The sequence below is a fragment of the Pantherophis guttatus genome, chromosome 1 (genome assembly GCF_059756535.1).
Source record: "Pantherophis guttatus breed Tessera chromosome 1, ASM5975653v1, whole genome shotgun sequence".
Taxonomy (NCBI): domain Eukaryota; kingdom Metazoa; phylum Chordata; class Lepidosauria; order Squamata; family Colubridae; genus Pantherophis; species Pantherophis guttatus.
Genome location: NC_142063.1, coordinates 3,056,187 through 3,073,128, shown reverse-complemented (window position 1 = coordinate 3,073,128; position 16,942 = coordinate 3,056,187). Strand labels below are relative to the sequence as shown.

The following is a 16,942-nucleotide window of genomic DNA, read 5'->3' as shown; positions in this document are numbered from 1 at the left end:
CACCACCTTAGAGACTGCTGGCCTAGTGAAGAAGTTGACTTATAATATTAATTTGGGTGTAAAATCATGGTGAAAGTAACCTGAAAGTGAAGTCCTTTTCCAACGTGAGGTACTCCCCAATTCCCTCAGTGTTGGAATCAGCATTTCTCATGAATAATGGACTTATAAGTAAATCTGTGCTGTGACCCACCCACTGGATCTTGTGGTCATAAATGGTTACCAGACCTGAAGAAGCTGCTCCAAGAGAAACTCAATTACAATCACTAAGGCAAAGTGAAGAAGGGAGGGTGATGGAATTGTATAAAATAGTCCATGATATATAAAGAGAACCTTTCTCCTCCCTCACTAAACCATAGAAGTTTAGTTGAGGAATATTTATTTTAAATATTCAATGAAACCATGGACTTGCTGTTGCAGACTAAACCAAAAATATACAATGCAAACCCTACTGGCAGACTCTAGCTTCCATGTAATGTTCCCCAATGTTTTTTCTCTCTCACACACTATAGGCCCATCCCCAAGAACTTCCAGGAGTTCCTGACCTTGATGTTTGCAGTAAAAGAAGTCAACAAGGATCTGGTTCTCCTCCCCAACATCACCCTTGGCTTCCACATCTATGAAAATCACCAGACTGAGAGGAATAGTTCCTTCTTCAGCTTCTCCCTGCTGTCCACACGAGGCCAAATGGTTCCAGGTTATAAATGTGATCGGCAGGACCCTCTGATCTCTGTCATTGGCGGTCACAACCCCAAATCCTCAAGGTTGATGACCTCCATCTTCGGCATCTTCAAGGTCTCACAGGTAAGGGGAATACAATATGGAACAGACAAGAAGAGACACAGAAGACAAAGGTGAAACCAAAGGTGTTGGAAGTGGGTGATACATCATGGTTACATGTGTCAGAACTGTCACCTCAGTTCTGACACAAGTCTGACAATATGACTTAGATAATCCTTCCTATAGTTGAATTTATTTTTATATTTTATATGTCAAGATGCATTTTTATATAACCACAAATAGACATTGATATAATTCTGAAAGAGAAATTGTTAGGATATCGAATTTAGTAGCCAGAACACACAGTTGTAGTTGACTACTCAGAATGTGCTAACTTATGCATGAGGCAATCAGCGCTATGATTGGTTGCTATAAGTATAAAGAGAGTTTCCCTTCCGCCCACACACACATTTTTCTTCTGTGAGTTCTATATACTGTTTAATTTACCTCATAATGTTCCTGTGTTCCTGACTATCTTGTCTGCTCATGCAAGAGGCAATCTATGCTATGATTGGTTGCTTTGGGTGTAAAAGGAGAGTGTCCCATTTTTCCCGCCTTTTTTCTCTATGTGTCCTGTATAGTGTTTAATTTACCTCATAATGTTCATGTCTTCCTGACTATCTTGTCTGCTCATGCATGAGGCAATCAATGCTATGATTGGTTGCTTTGGGTATAAAAGGAGAGTGTTTCATTTTCCCCGCCTTTTTCTTCTATGTATAGTGTTTAATTTACCTCATGATATTCCTGTGTTCCTGACAAGCTTGTGTAAATTTCAATGTTAGATATATTTATATTTATATAAAAGACTACAAGGTTGTGTCAGCATCTCTGACTTCATTTGGAGATCTGCCTTGCAATTCCTTGACAGAAACCACTTCCTGATTTTCATAAAAGTTTATCATCTCTCTGCACATTTCAGATTCTCTGTATCGGATTGATAGTTTGTCCTTTGATTTCTGATCTATCAGAACCAGGCAAAATAGTGGCTCTTCCTAAGAAGGAAGAAAGATTAATCTTCCGACTCAAAGTAGATGAAAATGACTGGTGGGGTAATAAACCACACAATGGGGACCATTAAACTGTACTTTGTCTCTTACAGAGGATTCTCACTTTCTCTAGCTCGGTGTTGGTTTTGAGTTCCCTCAGGGAGAGGGAAGAGTTTATCCTTCCTTCTTCCGGATTAATCCCAAAGAATTTCCTCAGTATGTGGGTTTAGTCCAGCTGCTCCTGTATTTCCAGTGGAACTGGGTTGGACTTCTGGCCCCTGAAAATGACGATGGAGAACATTTTGTCTCATCTCTGATGCCAATGCTCAAGGAGAAGGAGATCTGTCTGGCTTTCACTGAAATGATGAAATCTGATTTTTATGCCACTTCAGGATCGAAATTACTTCATATTTTCAACACTTGGTCTAAAGGTGAAGTGATTATTCTGTTTGGAGACTCCAGTGCTGTTGCAAATGTACAAGTGGTTGCGTTTGTTTATGAAACACAGAGAAAGGCACCATTTCTGAAAGTTTGGATCTTTACATCCAATTGGAAACTTAATGCATTAAACTCTGAATATGTATTGCAAGGTATAAAGCCCTTCCATGGGGCTTTGCATTTTACAGACCACACCAGGGATGTCTCAGAATTCAGCCGTTTTCTCATGTCTTTAGACCCTTTGAAGCCACGAGGGGACTTCTTTCTCCCTCGATGGTGGGAATATGTCTTTCACTGCAAGATCCATAAACCTGGCAAGATCCCTCCAAAGACGGAAAAAACATGTACAGGAAAGGAGAATTTGCAGAATCTTCCATCTTACACGTTTGAAGCAAGTATGACAGGAGAAAGTTACAATATCTACAATGCCATTTATGCGGTGGCACACGCATTACATGCAATGCATGGATCCAGGGGGCAACCAGCCATGCTAAGACTTGGAAAGAGGATCTCAAATGTCCAGTCGTGGCAGGTAATTTCTTTAAGTTTTTTTTTTTAATCCATTCTACAGATCTCTAGATAGGAGGCTCCCCATGTGTATTTCTTGAAATAAATATCCTATCACTGCATCAAATCTGAATCAAACCAGATTGAAACAGTACCGTATTTTTTGCGCCCCATTTGTCACAAAAAACAGGCAAAAAATGGGCAGAAAATGGGCCCATTTTTGCAAAAAAACAGGGTGCACAGAGGGTTTGGGGGCCTACAGAGTGCTCCTGGGATCTGGGGAGGGCGAAAAACTTTTTTTCTTACTTACCTCTTCGAAATCTTGGTGCGTCTTATACACCGGTGCGTCTTATAGTCCGAAAAATACGGTAATTATTTTTAAAGAACAATCAAATGAATTGTCAAGGTTCCAAGTAACACACCCAATGGAATCAAAACTCCAAGGCAGGCATATTCCTCAAAGTATAGATTTATTAGGCATGTCGTATTGGCACTTCTGGGAAAACCCAACTCTAAACACACACACCCCTTGGGTTTCCCCCTAGTCAAAAGTCAAATTTTTTCTTTCCCCTACCCATGCAGTCATCACATGGTCCAATCAGGTCACAGTCCAAGGGGTCACCTGATCTCAGATCCCACCTTCTCACACCTGGTGTCAGGCCTGGAAACCATCTTTTCATTGAATCTTCAGGCCTGTCACATTTACTACTGTGGGAAACTGGGAGGGGGGATTGTATGGAGCCAGGATGATATATAGTCATAATAACATTCCTTTCTCAGAAAGTCAAGGACGTCTTGCCCTGCACCTGGAGGAGTGTGACTGAGAGGCATCTCCAGATGGGACGGTGCATTGATTGGACCATGTGATGGACATGTGGGTGTTGGGCAGGGACTTGAACTTTCCTTTGGGTGGGGAATCTTGCAATTCTTTGGGGCAAGTCTCCCCACATGTTCCAAACCTGCGTTACTTTCTGAAAAGACTATCAATTCAGTTCATTTTAACATTGGTTTAGTCTCAGATCCCTAAAAGTGATACTGCCATTCAGTTGGAGGAAGGGGGAGACTTGGATTCAATTTACGAGCATTGCCTGTGTCAACAGATATTTTACAACATATATGTCATGATAAAATGCCTAACTGCCATGTCTCCCTGATCCCCCGGACCCTCAAGGGTTAACTAACCACATATCCCATAATCCTTATAACCACTCCTTACCTCTTGACCCCTCCTCCTGGGTACAAAAGGTCCAACCGCATGGTCCACAGCTCATTCCAGATGTATACCTGAAAGAGAAAGGTACAAGGTCAGTGACCTCCAGTACCAACTGATCAACAATAAAACTACTGAAAAGAATTGGGCTATGTCTTTGAGTTATTGGGCTAGATCCAGTTTCTAACAAATTGGTAGCAGAGGTCGGTTGCCCATAACTCCAGACAATGACTGAACCCAACACCTACCCAGAAGAAGCAAACAGAGCACAGACCAGAGCTCTTACCAAGAAGATGGCTGAGAAGCTTCCAACCAAAGCCACAGCCATGGAGGAGACAGAAGCTGGGAGCGAGCAGGACTCCAGCCTGGACTCACAATCAGATGAAGAGGGGCCATCCAAGGAGATCACCGCCCCGGAAGAAGAAACAACACAAAAAATGAAAAAATTCAAACTCTCCATCCTGAAACTGATGGAGGGAAACAGCGACAAAGAAAACCTCATCGCGGACCTTCAAAGCCTCTTCGAACAACAAGAAGCAGCGATCGAGGCCCCAAAAACAACCGAGAAAGAAAAGCCAGCAAAAAAGGGTAAGCCACCCCAACCCGATGATCCTGAGCCGGCAGAATCCATTTCCGTGCCCACTTCCCGGCGGCCATCTTGGGACGAGCACCAGCCAATGGGAAGCCAGGATTTGAATCCCTTGGCGCGAAAATGCCCGAACCCCGAAACAGACGAGGGGAGCTCAGAAAGCGACTACGAAGAACCCAGCTCTGAGAGCGACCACGAAGAGATCGCAATAACAAAAAGAAAAACGCCTACCGATCTCGAATTGCAAAAGGCAATCGAGACCATCACCGCTGCCCTAGGCTCCGCTTTCGAGCCCCCTGCGGCACTCAAAAAATCAAAGAGAAATCCTGGAGGGCACAAGAAGGCCAGGACAACCAACAAAGACCGAGCAACCGAGTCACAGCCAACTAAAAACACCGCGCACACCAACAACCGGCACAAAAGACCGCCCACCTGCAGGAAAAATCAACCGCAGGATTCGAACTCACCACCCGCTACACCGGCAACGCGAGGCCCGAGGCAGAGAAGAAGAACCGGCTACTCACCAACGCCACGACACCCATCAGGCCAGTCCACACGACCAGGGACCAGCGACCACGAGGGAGGATCAGCCGCCGTCGCCGCCATCGCCGCCGAGCCGCTGGGTGCAGGGAATCCTCGACCTACGACCTCCGCTGCTGCCGCGCCGCCGACCCGCGAAAGTCCTCGACTTACGACCGCGTCGCCCCCTCACCTTCTCCCCTTCTTCGCCGGGGATCCGGCCGTCCAGCAGTGGTGTCCAGCCTCAGGGGGGATCTTCGGACCCACCGGGGGCGGGTCCAGCCTCCCACCGACAGGCCTAGGCCTAGGCCTGGGAGCTCCAGCAACAGGAACCTCACCCGATGGACTCCAGCGCGGAATGAGCTTCGCGCATGCCCAGTACCTGCCTGTAATAAGAGAAGCAAATTGCATAGATCCAAGCAAGTACAGAATGGCCACAGACATCCCAAAGCCTTATTGTGAGTTTAATCACAACTTGGACCATGGACAGCTCCCCCCAGTAAGTAACCTTACTAACATTTCTGGGGCAAATTATGCCAATTTGCCAAAACTGCAGTTAGATGGGGGTAATATTATAGAATGGAGCCAACAATTAAGGGTTGCTCTCATGAGAGAGAATGCACTGTTCCTAGCTAACAAACCTCCCCAAAAGCCCTGGTCATTGGAAATTGACTGCATTCATCACAGGGCATTTTGTATCATGTTAACCTCCATTCCATCTGCTATGTATCCATCTATTGAGGACAATCTAACTGTTTATGATATTATGCAAAAACTATGTAACCTGTTTTATAGTCAAAGCAGAGCCACCACCACTAGACTATCTAGGGAGTTCCACTCTACCAAGCATAAGGCAGGGGTCCCCATGAGTGAGCACATCTTAAAGATGAATGCTGCAAGGGCAGAACTCATGCAGAGGGGGGAAATCATCACTGAAGAGAGCATGATAAGCATAATCATAAACTCTCTTGATAGCAGCTGGGACATCTTCATGACCCAACTAAATAGCCTCAACTTGCAATACCTCACACTAAGCGCACTGACCAGTCAGCTCGTTGCAGAGGACACTCTGAGGAGGGAACGCCAACTAGCCAAAGGGGACCCTAGACCCACAAAAAGGGTGGATTTCCAGGATAGGGCCAGGGATACCTCAGAATGTTATTCTTGTGGATCAAGGAACCACTTAAAGAAGGATTGCCCCAGGAACCATAGGGATAGGGGACAACACGACAGTAGAGGGGGAAGGTCACCCGAACGCAGGCACCCAAAGGAAAGAGGGCGAGGGTGGTCACCCAACCCCAGGAAACACCATGAGCGCAGAGACCACTCCAGGGACAGTAACTCTGGCTCCATGTATGGGATCAGGCACGATGACCCAAATGACAAACATAAGGCAGAGAGAAACACATGGCTCCTGGATTCAGGGGCCACAAGTCACACTACTTGTAACCCAGAGCTGCTAGATTCACTCACAGAAATAGACTCAGAAGTAAAGGTAGCAAACCAAAGCAAGGTCAAAGTAGTGGGAAAGGGAAACGTACACATCACACAGGTAGGGGACCTAAAAGGAGTACTGTACGTACCAGAAATCCCCCACAACGTGCTAGCCATCACAAAGCTGACACGAGACACAAATATAGAAATAAAATTTAAGGATGGAAAGGCACACTTGATCAAGCAAGGGAAAGAGATAGGAAAGGTAACCATACACGAGGGGCTTCCCTACTTCACACCCAACGCAAGGGAGGAAGAAGGCATTGATGCCAGCACAAACCACGAGGTAGATAAGTATCCAGAAACAGAGGGGGTGCAGCAGGAGGCAGGGTGTAGCCATGAGAAGACAAACAAGTCTGTATCTATCGGCAAACCATTACATGATAACTGCGCCCACCTCCTACACAGGAGACTGGGACACATAAGCTTCCCCATTGTAAAGAAAATGACGGAATGTACCGAAGGTCTCAAAGTAAAGAACTGCGAAAACTACTTAGAGTGTTCAGTTTGTAAGCGTTCCAAGATCAAGGTTAAGGCCATCCCCAGGGGATCCAAACGAACCACGGAATACCCCTTCCAATTGGTGCATATGGACTTGGTAGGGCCAATGAAACCCTCTGTAGGACATAGGAAGCGATTCTTCCTCACGATTGTAGATGACTACACCAGATACGGGTATGTCTACTCCCTCAGACACAAAAACGAAGTGTTCCAAAGGTTTAAGGAATTCCACAGAAGAGTAGATATGCAACATAACATGAAAATAAGGCAGATAATGACTGATAGGGGGTCAGAATTCATGGCCAAAGAATTCACAAGGTGGCTGAGGGAGCAGGGCATAGCGCATTACACCTCTTCACCTTTCTCTCCCTTTCAAAATGGAGTCTCAGAGAGAAAGAACGGAGTGTTGCAAACCATGATGAGATGCGCCCTGGAGGATGCTGGGATGGGGCAGCATTTCTGGTCAGAGGCAATACACTACGCTAATTACACCCTGAATAGACTGTGGTCAAGCTCTATCAATAAGACACCATACGAGATGCTATACAACAGAAAGCCCAACATCGCACATTTACACATATTCGGCGCCCCAGCTGATGTCCACATTCCCAGACAGCTAAGAAGAAAAGGGGAAAAATTATCAAAAAGGTTAAGGTTCGTGGGTTACGAACCGGGCACAAAGGGCTACAGATTTGTCGACAACAATAACCGTTTTGTGGTTTCCAGATCAGCCAGTTTCCACGAAAACGCAAACTGGTCGAGGGTACACTCCAACGACATCCCAGCCAATAGAGTCACGTTCGAGCATGGCCAAGAGGAAAGGGAGGTCAGAGAGGTCACAGGGCACAAGGCCAACCATCGCAAGACAAGCGTCAAAGGTTGGAAAGAAGGGCACCCTTCACTGAAGATAGATGACCTGACGGACAAAGAGGCAGACATCATGCAGGAGATCGAGCCAACCCCCAGTAGGCCAATCAGAGAAACCAGAAACAAGCTACCAAAGAAGCTAGAGGACTACGTTATGACCATCCACAACACCCATTTCACGCCCAGCTCATACGAAGACATCCTCGAGCTCCCCCGGGAGGAGAAAGAAAAATGGATGCTTGCCATGGAGAAGGAGATGGAAAGCCTAAAGGACCTTCAGGTATACTCACCTGCCCAAGTTCCAGAGGACAAAAAACCAATAGGAACCAAATGGGTGTTCAGGGTTAAAACATTAGAGGACAACAAGGTCCTATACAAGGCAAGACTAGTCGCGCAGGGTTTCGCCCAAAGATACCCCGAAGACTATACGGACACCTACTCGCCAACCGTCAGGGCAGAGAGCGTCAAGAGCGCCCTGGTGGTGGCCACCATCCTGGGCTTGGAGGTCTTCCAATTCGACGTACAAACAGCATACTTGCACGCCGAGCTGGATAAGGAAATATACGTCAAAGCCCCGCCTGGGTACAACAAAGACAAGAACCAAACCTGGCTGCTGAACAAAAGCCTGTACGGGCTCAAGCAGTCGGGCAAAAGGTGGTACGACTGCTTGGCCAAGGCCCTCAGATCCATGGGCTTCGAGGCCACCTCAGCTGACAAATGCTTCTTTACGAGGAGAGAAAACGACTCATTCGAAGGTGTGCTCGTTTACGTGGACGACATCTTGTACATCAGCAAGCACAAGGACAGGTGTGACAAGTTCGCCACCGACCTGGGTAGCCACTTCTCCTTAAAGTCACTTGGAAAGATTGACAGATACCTAGGGGTCCAAGTGATAAAAACCAACAAGGGCTTCCGACTCTCCCAGAGAGAAAAGATCATCGAGCTGCTGTCCAAATGCAACATGTCCGAAGCAAAACCCAGCGAGACCCCCATGCAACCCGAGTTCCTGAAAACCATGTATGAGGAATCTGAACCCTTCACAGACAACAAACTATATAGATCAACGATAGGGTCACTGCTGTACATATCCAACTGGACCAGGCCCGACATCGCCTTGGCCGTCAACCTGCTGTCCAGACATGTAAGCAAACCTACGATAACACACTGGAACGCCATCAAGAGACTACTTAGATACTTAAAATTTAGTGCAGATGCCCTACTCTGCCTAGAACCAGAAACATCCAAGGAACCAAAGCTGACCTGCTACGCTGACGCCGACTGGGCTGGGGACATAGAGTGCAGAAAAAGCACCTCAGGCTACGTGCTACTACTCAACAATTGCCCCATCCACTGGTACACTGGAAAGCAAAAACTGGTGGCCACATCAACCACGGAAGCAGAATTTGTTTGCCTATCAAAGGCCGCAAACAATTTAGTATGGTTCGATGACCTGCTCTGCGACATCTGGGCTGAACCCTCATATCCAATAGTTATCCACGAAGACAACAAGGCAGCGATAGAAATCTCTAGGGCCGATGCCATAGGTCAGCGTTCTAGGCACATTGACATTAAATACAAACACGTCAGGCAGTTTTCAGAGATAGGCTTCATTAGGGCAGTGCACTGTGACACAGAGGAGCAAACAGCAGATATTCTCACTAAACCCCTACCACATAAACAACATGCTTACCTCATGTCAAAAATGCGTGTTTGCTTATAATTCATGCCTGTACCAGTGTATTCTCTGTATGTATGCTAACACCGCCTCAGGTACCCAGTTAGGCATTTAGAGGGGGTTTTGTCATGATAAAATGCCTAACTGCCATGTCTCCCTGATCCCCCGGACCCTCAAGGGTTAACTAACCACATATCCCATAATCCTTATAACCACTCCTTACCTCTTGACCCCTCCTCCTGGGTACAAAAGGTCCAACCGCATGGTCCACAGCTCATTCCAGATGTATACCTGAAAGAGAAAGGTACAAGGTCAGTGACCTCCAGTACCAACTGATCAACAATAAAACTACTGAAAAGAATTGGGCTATGTCTTTGAGTTATTGGGCTAGATCCAGTTTCTAACAATATATCCTGGCACCAAAGAGCCCTGAGATCCTCTTTACCTGGAGGAATTTTTATGATAGCCATGTGGGTTGTTTCACTTTAAAGGATAACAGTGGGAATGCAAGGTTCTTCGGGTTCTCAGGGAAACTGGGAAAGAAAACATCTTCACACTTGTGTATTGGCTAAAATCTGTATTCTGACTTAAAGGGAGTGGTCTCTACCACTTTAATCCTGCTTGTCTTGCCTGAGGGTATTCGGATCATGCTTTAGCTGGATGGCTTTCACTTCTGCTTAATAAAAGAATCCTTTTGAACAACCACAATTCAAGAGCTCGTACTTTCTTAAGTTGGAAAGAGAAGCAATCCTTAAATTTAGTTTCTATGGCTTAGCATACTCTCTGACCCACATCATGCATTTACTTTGCAATGTGATACACTGAACACGTTGTTGTAAGACAAAACCCTCTATGAACTTTAGCAGAGAAGAGATTTTTTGTAGGGGAAGTAGTTAGAAACTTGGTGTTACTCCAGAATGTTACTGTAGAAGGCATGAGGTCTCATTTGTGTCTTTTAACCTATTACTCCAATGTCTGAAGGTCTCATTTCTTTCAGCTTCTACCTTATTTGAGGAAAGTCCAGTTCAACAACAGTGCTGGAGATGAAATCTCCTTCTCAGAAAATGGACTGGGATCTGGTCGTTATAATCTTCTCAATTGGGTTCTCCTCCCCAATTTATCTTTTGTCCCTGTGAAAGTCGGACAGATAGATTCTGAGGCTCCCCGAGGCCAAGATTTCACCATCAACTCTGATGCAATTGTCTGGACAAGAAAGGTGAGCTGGAAGATGAAATAAAGTCAGCAAAAGATTCATTCTTTCCTGTGGATTGAAAACTTCCTCCTTGCTTGAAAACAAGTTACTGAATCAAATCATGGGCAACCATTGGATGAAAAATTGGTTTTGTGTGTAACAGGTTTCAGGTCTGATTTGTATACATATATTTTTTGTTTTATTTTGTTCAGGACAAAATTAAAATTCAAAATACAAAACTCAAAAAAAAAACCTTAAAGAAGACAAAAAGGGGGGGAAAAACCACAAAACAATCAAAATATTTTAAAAGGTGCATCAAAAAAAACCCCACATTATACATACATTATCCCTTCTAGCTGAATACTGTTTAATATATTACTACAACATTAGTTTTCACCCCTTGAGAAATAGGCCTCCCAAAATTTCTAAACTACTAAATCTATTTGCAACTTGTTGGCCTGTCTGCTATATGTTATATTAATGACAAAGTAGTTAACAGGAAGAATGATAATAGTGAAACAGAACAAAGTTAAAGTTTCAAAACACTCTGTTAAAAAACTGTTATTGTAATTCACTCGTAGAAAATTTACCATGGCGTCTTATCTATCCCAAATCATTCCAAAAGTTATAGATAGATGATCCATGTTTCTTGTTTCTTAATATCATCTCTTGTCATTTGTTGTTTAAATAAATTTAGTAAATATAAATATAGTAAATATAGTAAATTTATAGTAAATGAAGTCTCCAGAATAGATCAAAGTGCAAGCAGAAATAGTTGTCAGTTAACCTTAATAAATCCATCCAGTCTACTCCATCTTTGGAGATGAAAGGAATTTGGTCTCTCTCCTTTCCAGTCAAAGCTGTGCTGTTGAAGAAATTTACAGACTTAAAAGTTTGGAACAACAGATGAAATCCACTTCGCTGGTTTTCCAGCCATCTCTTTGATTTGGAACCGGATCAAAGTCCTTTTGTGTATCTTTATCCAAAGATAAAGCTTCAAATTCTAACATTGTTTGGACAATCATTAGAATTTGATCAAGTTTTTGAAAGAGAAATCCAGCTAGAAGTTGCATATTTCCCCAGCCTCCTGTCTTATGTTTCAAACACTGTTCAGCCATTTTAATCTGTGAAATTTAAATCAGGGAACAAAGAACAAAAAAAAAAGCATGTTTTCCTCTGTATTTCAGTCCAAAATTATGAGAAAAATTCAATAGAAATAAACTCCAGGCATTTTGCAAATTCAAAATAATACAGAATCCAGTGGTGTGAGCCTAATACCTCTTCACACATCCCTGAACATTGTCCTGCTTTCTGTATGGAAGGGATACAGGTTATCCAGAACAACATATATTAAAAGGAAAAAAGAGAAAAAGCAATTAGAGTCCAGCAAGGGGTTGAAATAAATCAGCATTCAACCACTAATCAACTTTTAAAGCAAAAAGCAAAATAAAATAATAAATTCAAAAAGTGAACTCTGTTATTCTATTCTATTCTATTCTATTCTATTCTATTCTATTCTATTCTATTCTATTCTATTCTATTCTATTCTATTCTATTGAAAAGTCCAACTTCCAATCTCCAGCATCGATTAGTGGTTTGAAGTGGAACTGGCCTTAATCCCCCCATAGCTTTTCCCCGATTCCGATAGACTCTAGTTAACCATATGTTTTGAAGGCATTCTGATGAGGGAAAAAGAAATGTACAAATGAATAAATGAAGAACATTCATTGCTTTGGCCATCTACAATATTTCGCTTTTCTCTTTTAGAAGGTGCCCGTTGCCAGGTGTGGCCTGAAGAGGTGCCAGGCAGGAGAGAGGAGAAGAGTTCCAGAGGGAGAGCCAGTTTGCTGCTACCAATGTGCCCCTTGTCCAGAAGGGGCCATTTCTAATCAGACAGGTAGAGCACATTTTAAACATTGATCTTCCAGGATCAGAAAAATTGTTCAGTAGAAACAAATATCAACCTATTTGTCATTTTTGGCAGATTACATTCTTCAGCATATTCATACTTTTCAGCAGAACCTCTGTATATATAGTTCTAAACTGTCTTGTCCCTCTGGCCACTTTTTAATGCAGAGTAGTTTCGGGGCACAATTCATGGGCTCCCTACTAAACTTTCGCTTAACAACCCACTGGGAAATCCAGTTACAAACCTTTTCACGAAGGAGAGGACTGTGAGCGTCAAATTTCAATTTTCATTATTTCGGGTATGGTCTTTCCGTCAGGAAATTGATAGACCTGTTGGAGAAAGAGAAAATCATTCTAACTATCTCTGCCGGCTGTTCTCTGCAAAGAAAAGTCTCAATAAATAGATGCAAAGTACAAAGCAGAGAAGTTGAGCCAAAGAGCTGAAAACATCCTGATTTCTGGATAACGTATCCTCAAGGTTATCAGATGATTAGCCCTTTTTGATATGCCATGAAATGTAAATTCTTGATTTCAGATTCAGCTTCCTGTGATCCCTGCCCAGAAGACCAATATCCCAAGAAGAACAAGGACCACTGCATTGCCAAGAAGCTCCACTTTCTTTCCTATCAAGACACCATGGGATATGCTTTAGTTTCTCTAGCTCTTTCTCTCTCTATGACCACATTGGGAGTCCTGGCAATTTTCCTTAAACATCGTGACACACCAATTGTCAAGGCCAACAACAGAAATCTCACCTACCTCCTCCTGGTCTCCCTTCTGCTCTGCTTCCTCTGCTCCTTCCTTTTCATTGGTCAACCGAGGAAGCTCACCTGTCTCTTCCGACAAACTGCCTTTGCCATTCTCTTTTCCCTGGCAGTTTCCTCTGTCTTGGCAAAAACTGTCATGGTGGTTCTGGCTTTCATGGCCACCAAGCCAGGGAACAAGACAAGGAAATTCTTAGGAAAATCACTGACCAATTGCATTGTTGTATCCTGTCCTCTTGTCCAAGCGGTTCTTTGTGCTACTTGGCTGATAACTTCTCCCCCATTTCCTAACTACTGCAACGCTCTCTACATGGGGCTCCCCCTGGGGTGCACCCGGAGGCTCCAGCTGGTCCAGAATGCGGCCGCGCGGGGGATTATGGGGGCGACGAGGCGCTCCCATGTGACACCTCTCCTGCGCGAGCTGCACTGGCTCCCGGTAGTCTTCCGGGTGCGCTTCAAGGTGTTGGTGACCACCTTTAAAGCGCTCCATGGCTTAGGGCCGGGGTACTTACGAGACCGCCTACTGCCACCAATAGCCTCCCACCGGCCAGTACGCTCACACAGAGTGGGCCTCCTCAGGGTGCCGTCCGCCAGACAATGTCGGCTGGCGACCCCCAGGGGGAGAGCCTTCTCTGTGACGGCGCCCACCCTCTGGAATAACCTTCCCCCGGAGTTACGTATAATAACAGACCTCCGGATTTTTCGTCGGGCCCTGAAAACTTATTTATTTCAACTAGCTGGGCTGGCTTGAGCTAAATTTTAAATTGGTTTTAAATTGGGTTGTTTTAATTTACGGCCAGAATATCTAATTATTTTAATACTGTTTTTTAAATTTTGTATGCTTTGTTTTTACTTAGGCTGTGCACCGCCCTGAGTCCTATTTGGAGAAGGGCGGTCTAGAAATTTAAACAAATAAATAAATAAATAAATAAATAAATAAATAAATAACTTGGATTTCCACTCCTTGATAGGAGAGGCCATCTTGGAATGTAATGAAGGCTCAGCTTCCATGTTTTACACTGTCCTGGCCTACCTGGGTTTTCTGGCCCTCGTGAGTTTTATCATGGCCTTTTTGGCTAGGAAATTGCCTGACAGCTTCAATGAAGCCAAGTTTATTACTTTCAGCATGCTGGTCTTTTGCAGTGTTTGGATCTCCTTCCTCCCCACCTACCTGAGCACCAAAGGGAAGTCCATGGTGGCCGTGGAGATCTTCTCCATCTTGGCCTCTGGGGCTGCTCTCTTGGCCTGTATCTTTTCCCCCAAATGCTACATTATCCTATTCAGGCCGGATCTGAATCAGAGAAAAAATATAATGGGACACTAGAATCTCTGATTTATATGTAAAGTAGTAACTTTTATTTTGCCTTCGGGACCTTTTTTAATTTGATGTGGTTTCTTAACAATGATGAAATAAGAGAGTGGTTTGTCCTTCAAATAATTGGAAATCATGGAAATATTTGGTGGCGCAGTGGTTAGAATGCAGGATTGCAGGCTAATTCTGCTGATTGCCACGGGTTCAATCCTTACTGGCTCAAGGCTGACTCACCCTTCCATCCTTCCGAGTCAGTAAAAGGAGGAGCCAGATTGTTGGAGGCAATAGGCTGACTCTGTAAACCACTTAGAGAGGGCTGTAAAAGCACTGTGAAGTGGTATATAAATCTAAGTGCTATTAAGTGCTAAGTGCTATTGCTATTTTATAATCATCCCTGTCCAAAGAGACATCATTTTTAGTTCCTGTTTGAAATTCCTTCTATTTCCATTTCAGATTTGGCACAATACAATTTAGAGTATTAAAACATTCCTCCTTAGGTCTCAGTATCATGATGTGATATGCTTAACTAATTAGAATAACACATTAAATCTTGACTTTTTATGTGCACTGAGAGCATATGCACCAAACACAAGTTCCTTCTGTATCCAATCACACTTGGCCAATAAAGAATTCTATTCTATTCTATTCTATTCTATTCTATTCTATTCTATTCTATTCTATTCTATTCTATTCTATTCTATTCTATTCTATTCTATTCTATTCCTATCCTATCCTATCCTATCCTATCCTATCCAACCTTTTGGACAAACAAGTATAGGAGCTGATAAAACCAGGTCTGCTTCTGGAAGGGAATTATGACACTGAGTCTCACTTACTTTGGCCATGTCATGCATGGAAATTCCCTGGAGAAAGCAATGATGTTTGGAAGAGTTAATGGTAAAATGCCATGGTGGACACTATTAAAGGTGACACCAGCTGGAGCATAAAACAACTCAAAAAGGAGGGCAGGATCACAAGATCTGGAGAGACCTGGCCCATAGAATCACCAAGAGTCATATCCGACTCAGTGAATATGGATCCATATTATATATTGATTAGACCACACCTGAATAATGCATCCATCCTCAGAGAGAATCCAATACATAAGTGACAGGGTGTAAGATGCAGGCAGGGACAGCATACACTGAATGACACCACCAAGTAGTTGGAACGGGAACATATGCACAGTGTATGGGCTAAACCTTCTAAGGCCTAGATGTGATATTCCACCCACAGTTGTGGAGAATAATAAGGCTAAGATCCTTTGGGACATCCAGATCAAGGCAGACAGGCAGTTCCTGGCCAATGAACCAGACATAGAAGTCATAGAGAAGAAGACAGTGGTGATGATAGATGCAGTGTCAAATGGCAGCAAGATCAGGAAAGAGGAGGATGGGACACTGGTCCAGAGTCTAAAGGAGGAACTGGAGATGGTGTGGAAAGTCAAGGCCAAAGTGGTCCTAGTGATAGGGGTATTTTGGACTGTGACACTTAAACTGGTAGAGGGGCTCCAAGAGATCCCAGGAACAACAGCAGAGCTCTTGGTCCAGAAGAATAAAGTGCTAGGAACAGCTAAGTTACTGGATCTATCCTTGTCTTACTTGACTCAGTGGTGATTGTGGAGGAGAGACCCCACCCTGGACTCTCTTCATGTGAGGTGCCATAGGGGTCAGTGCTGTCCCCTCTCTCATTCAAGATCTACACGAGACCCCAGAATAAGCTCAACCATCTCCATGTGGTGAGGTATCCTCAATATGCTGATGACATCCAATTGAACATCGGTGCTTCTGCTAAATTAAGCAGCGCTGTGCATGTCCTGTCCTGCTGTCTGGAGGCTATGAGTGTCTGCATGGGGAAAAAGAGGCTTCTCAGGAACCTCAGCAAGACTGAATGGCTTTGGGTTTGGGGGATCTCTATTTCTAGGACTGATGATGCTCGTCCATCGTGTTTGAAGAGCACCTTGACATCTAATAGGTTGTGAACTGTTCATGATGTGTCCCCAGATGGCTGGTAAGGCCTGTACAGGCACGAAATGTTCTGCCACATGTCAGGCAGACATGTGTAGGCACCATATTCCTAGGACTCAATCAATCAATCAATCGATCAAATCAAATTAAATCTTTATTGTCAGTGCACAACATATGTACAATGAGATTGGTTGAGCTCCCTCAGTGCACACCCCACCCCATCACAATACAACTCA

General features: G+C 44.1%; 1 protein-coding gene across 1 annotated transcript; it reads left to right on the top strand.

Moving 5' to 3' along the window:
• The first annotated feature begins 684 nt into the window (after positions 1 to 684).
• On the top strand, positions 685 to 14,751 carry LOC148116243 (vomeronasal type-2 receptor 26-like). The gene is made up of 4 exons (XM_087883528.1): positions 685 to 801; positions 12,523 to 12,652; positions 13,199 to 13,715; positions 14,373 to 14,751. The coding sequence occupies exons 1-4, from the start codon at positions 685 to 687 to the stop codon at positions 14,749 to 14,751; spliced, it is 1,143 nt and encodes a 380-aa protein (XP_087739654.1).
• Positions 14,752 to 16,942: the final 2,191 nt, after the last annotated feature.